The sequence below is a fragment of the Ursus maritimus genome, unplaced genomic scaffold, assembly GCF_017311325.1.
Source record: "Ursus maritimus isolate PB19 unplaced genomic scaffold, ASM1731132v1 scaffold_1, whole genome shotgun sequence".
NCBI classification, from domain to species: Eukaryota; Metazoa; Chordata; class Mammalia; order Carnivora; family Ursidae; genus Ursus; species Ursus maritimus.
In genome coordinates this window covers 1,399,778-1,404,989 of record NW_024423343.1, presented here as the reverse complement: position 1 = coordinate 1,404,989, position 5,212 = coordinate 1,399,778, and the positions used below count along the sequence as shown (strand labels likewise).

The following is a 5,212-nucleotide window of genomic DNA, read 5'->3' as shown; positions in this document are numbered from 1 at the left end:
CCCCCCCCCCCCCCCCCCGCCTTTCTGACTCAGCCGGGCCCTCCGTGGTGTGTCCCCGCGAGCGAGCAGCCGCGTCGTGTGTGCTCTGTGTGTGCGGCTGAGAAATGATCCTCGCCTCCTCACGTGTTGCCTCCTTTCCGGACAGGGAATGGGTGTTGTATTTTCTCAGACGCCTTTTAAGTGTCAGTGGAGATAATTGTATGATTTCATTCCTCAGTCGATTAATAAGGTGAATTATATTAAAGAACCACCCAATATTGAACCACTCTTGCATCTTTCATGTTAAACTTTTTTTCTCAGTAATTTTTAAGTTGTCTTCCATGTTAGTAATCGGTTCATCAAAGCTTCGTATGAAAATTGTGTTCTTTTCCGTCAAATGCAGCATTTCTTAAATTAATATATGCGTCCAAGCTTGTGGAGTTCACTGTTGAAGTTTTCCAAAATAAAGATCCTAAACTCCGGGGCGCCTGGGTGATGCAGGCGTTAAGCGTCTGCCTTCGGCTCAGGGTGTGATCCTGGCGTTATGGGATCGAGCCCCACATCAGGCTCCTCTGCTGTGAGCCTGCCTCTTCCTCTCCCACTCCTCCTGCTTGTGTTCCCTCTCTTGCTGGCTGTCTCTCTGTCAAATAAATAAATAAATAAATAAAATCTTTTAAAAAAATCCTAAACTCCAAGAATTCTAATAATTTGATGATTTGCTTTACTGCAATGTCCATGTGTTTTCTTTTCTTATGCTGATTCACTGGTTGAATTTGCTGCGGGATTGCCGGAAGCTTCTGTCCTGGAAGTATTCGTGCAGAGGACATTCTGTGGGGACGGATGTGCTGCTGGCCTCCGGTCTCGGGTCCCCCTGAGGAGACTCTCCTCCTTCCTGGGGCTGCGACCTCTGCTATCGTCCCCCAGCACCCCATCCCACACAGACTCCCTTTGAAGGGAGCTGGCTGGTCCCCCATCCCAGCACTACTCCTGTGTGCTCATGGTCCTCCTTCTAGAAGCCTCCGTGCAGCCCCATCAGGCCCTGCAGAAGCTACACAGGGCTGGCTGTCAGGGCCTGCCCGGGGTGGGGGGGCTGCTCACCCCTCCCAGGGCGGCCACTCCGAGGAGTGGGGCGGGAGGCTGGGGCCCAGACGGAGCAGCCTCACTGCCAGGTGGGTGGGGAGAGGATTTAAAGGGGGCGAAGGGGCAGCCACAGGAAGTGGGATGAGGGATTCTTCTTTCTCTCCCATCCCCTGGGAAGCTGGTGCAGGAGGACATGGCCTCCACACGAGGCAAGAGCTCACCCAGGACCTCCCTGTTTTCTGTCTCTTGCCTTTCTCTGCCAGAGGCAAGAGTGAAGCTTTGGGCTGGAGCCCCCCACCCTCACTTTCAGGATGGGGCTCCGGGAACCCCTAGCTGAGGAGGGCTTTCTCCTGTTGGGGCGGAGGTTTCCAGGTTAGCTCTGGTCTTCGGGAGAGGAGACGGCTCTTCCCGGCCTGGCGGGGAGCCCCCGTGATCGGCACGGCTCTGCCTGGTTTAGCGGAGTCGTGGGCGTGCTGCCCTGAGGGTGGGGTGCTGGTGGGTGGTGGCACTGGGTACCCCGTGTCCAGCCCACTCCCCTGCAGCCTCGGCTCAGCCGCCAGCAGGTCCCAGCCGAGGAGGCTGCTCAGGCCTCCCTGGGCAGCGGGTTCCGGGGCGTGTCCAGGACAGCCGGGCACCGTCTGTGCAAACTTCTTCCCTCGGGTCTTCCCAGGCCCCGGGGGACTCACCCTGGACCTCTCGCCTTCCCTCCCGGGTCTTACGTTTGGTTCTAATTCTGAAAAGAAGAGGCAGGATATACCTTGTGGGACATGGCAGTGACTCAGACAAGCCTCCCTTGTGTCTCACCCCTGCCTTCCCTTCCAGAAGCCTCTGTGAGGCCAGGGAGACAGGCAGGTCTCAGGAGTGGTTTATTGACAAATTGTTTTCAGGGAGAAAGGGGTGCGGGTCTGGCCTCCCTCAGCTCAGAGGGACCCCAGGGTCCAGCCAGGGACGCTCACCGGGACTGTGCTGGCTCAGCCAGAGCCCAGCAGCTGCCGCCCCACCCTCCTCCACGCGGGCTCCCGGCTTCTGCACCCCTCTGCTGGCGTCTGGGTGTCTCTAGGCTCCGGGGCCAGCTTCCCTCTGGGAGTCCGGTACTTGTTCCTCTGGCTGTACAACAGGTTCCTCTGGAAAAGGCGAGGAAGGCGGCCGTGGTACAACAGGACGGCCAGGACCATCCCTGCAAGAAACCGGGGGTCAGACCACGGGGCCCAGCAGGCTCACTGCCACACAGGCAGCTTGGGTGCTCCCACCCGGACCATCCGTGTGACGGGGGGTCCTGCGCGTCTCCATCAGGGAGCCCTTGCCGTCTCTGGCTCTTCCTCTGGTGCCGACCCCCCGGGGAGGGGGACAGCCCATCAGGAACCCCGCGTCCTTCCAGACCATGCTCTGGGGACCTGAGCCCAGCATTCCCTGCACCAGCGTCCTGAGCCCGTGCGCAGCCCGCTCCTTCCCAGGGCTGCCTCCTGAAGGTGGCCCGTCGTCCGTGTGCATGGCTGTTTTGGGGGTGTGGGTAGGATTGAGGTGAGGACCGAGGGGGGAGAGAGCAGAGGGGCTGACGGCAGGGGCAGAGCCTGGCCCGTGGTTCCCAGGTTCTTCCCAGAACTTGCGGATTAGAGAATTCTGAATTCCCGCCTGGCTGCCCAGGTCACTGGGAAGATGCTTGCCACAGCAGGAGAGGAAAGCACATTATCCTGAAGTTTCATGTGGACCCTTTAAGGACCCAAACTGTGGTGAGTGCGCCCCGTGATGGTCAGGGGTGGCCTGGCCGGGACCGATCTCCATGGACACCCCAGCCGCCATAGCTCCTGAGAACGGCCCCTGGGCCCACACATGTCCTCGCTTCGCTCGCTGCTCCTCCTGTACCTTGCATGGGATGCTGCGAGCACCCCCATTAGGGAGGAGGGACAGCCCAGGGAGGTGAGTGACTCGCTCAGGGTCACCTGGGAACACGTGCCCGACGGAAAGCCACAGCCAGGGGAGCCACCCCCACTTCCCACTTCTAACCACCATGGGCCCCACTGCTCTAAACGGACAGAGATTTAGTAAAGGGGTCAGGCAACCAGCGGGGAAAGACCAACGCCACGGAGGAGGCTGAAAAGCGAGGGGACAACAAACACGTGAGTGGGACCCAGGGAGCAGAATCCTCAGCCAGCAATGCGGAAGGCTGGAAAGCAACCCATTTCATTCCACAGAACCCCAAAGTTCCAGCAGGGCGCGGCCCAGGACCCCTGGAGGTGGGACTGCAGGTGCTGACCCGCAGGGACCCTGCACTGTGCGAGAAGCTCAGCATCCTGGAGCCCTGTTCCCATGGAAACGGCCTTGGCGGTCCCCACCCAGACCCTGGGGGGAGGCAGAGAGGGCAGCAAGAGCACCCGAGGGTGGGAGTACCCTCCCTGAACGAAGACAAAGTAGGCATGCACACAGGCTGCTGCCCTCCCAGCCTCTTCCCCCCTCACCCCAGCGAGGCTTCCAAAGGGAACCCTAATGACTTTGGACATCACGATGGAAGTTACAGAGTCAGAGGCTGTGCTGGGTTGAATGGAGCCCCCCCTGAATTCATGTCCTTTCCAGAACCTCAAAATGTGACCATATTTAAAATAGGATCTTTGGGGGCACCTGGGTGGCTCAGTCGTTAAGCGTCTGCCTTCGGCTCAGGTCATGATCCCAGGGTCCTGGGGTAGAGCCCTGCATCGGGCTCCCTGCTCGGCGGGAAGCCTGCTTCTCCCTCTCCCACTCCCCCTGCTTGTGTTACTTCTCTCGCTGTATCTCTTTCTGTCAGATAAATAAAAAATCTTAAAAAAAAAAAAAGGATTTTTGTATATGTAAGTAGTTACGGACCTGACTCCAGGGTGGCTGGCGTCCTTCTACGAGGAGCTGCGGAGGCCACGTGAGGACTGGCAGAGATTGGAGAGGTGTGGCCACAAGCCGAGGGATACCCAGGACTGACAGCCACCACCAGAGGCCAGGAGGCCAGGGGAGGGCCTGCCGGCCCTTAGAGAGAGCATGGCAGACACCTGCATTTCTGAGCGCTCACCCTGACCACGTGCAAGCGTGCATTCCCGTGGTTTAAGCCTCTTTAAGCCTCTTGGTTTGTGGGGCTGTGGAAGCCGGGAGACAAATGCAGAGGCCACGGGGCCCTCCACACTCAGGAGAGGAGCCTCCTACCCAGACTTTAATCCACAGCCCAACACGCCGTCAAGCAGGGACAGAGCCGAGACGCTGTATTTCAGACACTGAGGTCTCAGATGTCCCGGCCAGTACCGCTTCTCAGGACCCTCCTGGGAGCCTCGCTCCACCATGGGGGAGTAATCCGGGACAGGAAACGAAAAATACACCCCAACATGAGCTGTTGCGGGAGTTCCTGAGTCGTCCACACCTCTCGGGCCACGTGGACACTGCTGTTGACTTCATGACTGAGCAAGAGACCAGGACGTCCCTGACCCTGGGGAACAAGCCATCGGGACCCCAGAAGCCCCAGGCCCGCACAGCTGCAGGGGGGCTGTGTTGGTCACACTCAGAGCCCCAGGGCGTCCTCATCAAACGTGCTCAGAGACCTTCCCGGGCCCCCCGGGGGAGGAGGGATGCATGGCGGCCACAGGGAGGGTGGAGAGTTAGGGCCTCTCATCTGTGAACCGGCTCTGCAAGCCTGCGATTTAGAGATGCAGGGGTGAATAAGGCAACACTCGGCGGTCTCTGGGGTGATGTGGGGCCGAGGAGGGGACTGCTACTCCTGGGACCACAGTCAAGTGGTAAGTAAAGTTACCCATTGTAACCATGGGCCTTCTCATCGCTCCAGGGACAGCCGGCGCCTGGGAGCCCCTGGGGAGGCTGGGGCTGTGCTCCCTGAGAGGGAAGCAGAGGCTTCCAGAGCTCCATGGACCCCATGGCCCCATCCAATAAGTATGGAGGGTGAGGGGGGGCCCAGGGGCTAAGATCAGCTGCCGGCAGCCGCAGGGGCCAGAGTGGCCTGGACGGGCTCCAATAGCTCCCGCCGCGGGTGCCCCGGCTCAGGGTCCGCGAGGACGCCCTGCAGGCGTGTCCACATGGCTGCTGTCCCTGCCCCCCACCGTCCTCCCTGGCTCCAGCCCCTCTGTGACTGCATCCAAACCAAGATGGACCACTCACAGCCCCCCCCCCCCCCCCCCCCCCCCCC

At 60.0% G+C, this 5,212-nt stretch overlaps 1 protein-coding gene across 1 annotated transcript in view; it reads right to left on the bottom strand.

Moving 5' to 3' along the window:
* Positions 1-2,030: 2,030 nt before the first annotated feature.
* Positions 2,031-5,212, bottom strand: part of LOC103662815 (aquaporin-12B) — a 6,319-nt gene continuing 3,137 nt past the window's right edge. The window contains exon 3 of the mRNA XM_008690523.2: positions 2,031-2,236. Within this exon, the coding sequence (XP_008688745.2) occupies positions 2,031-2,236 (206 nt within the window). The remainder of the gene's footprint in view (positions 2,237-5,212) is intronic.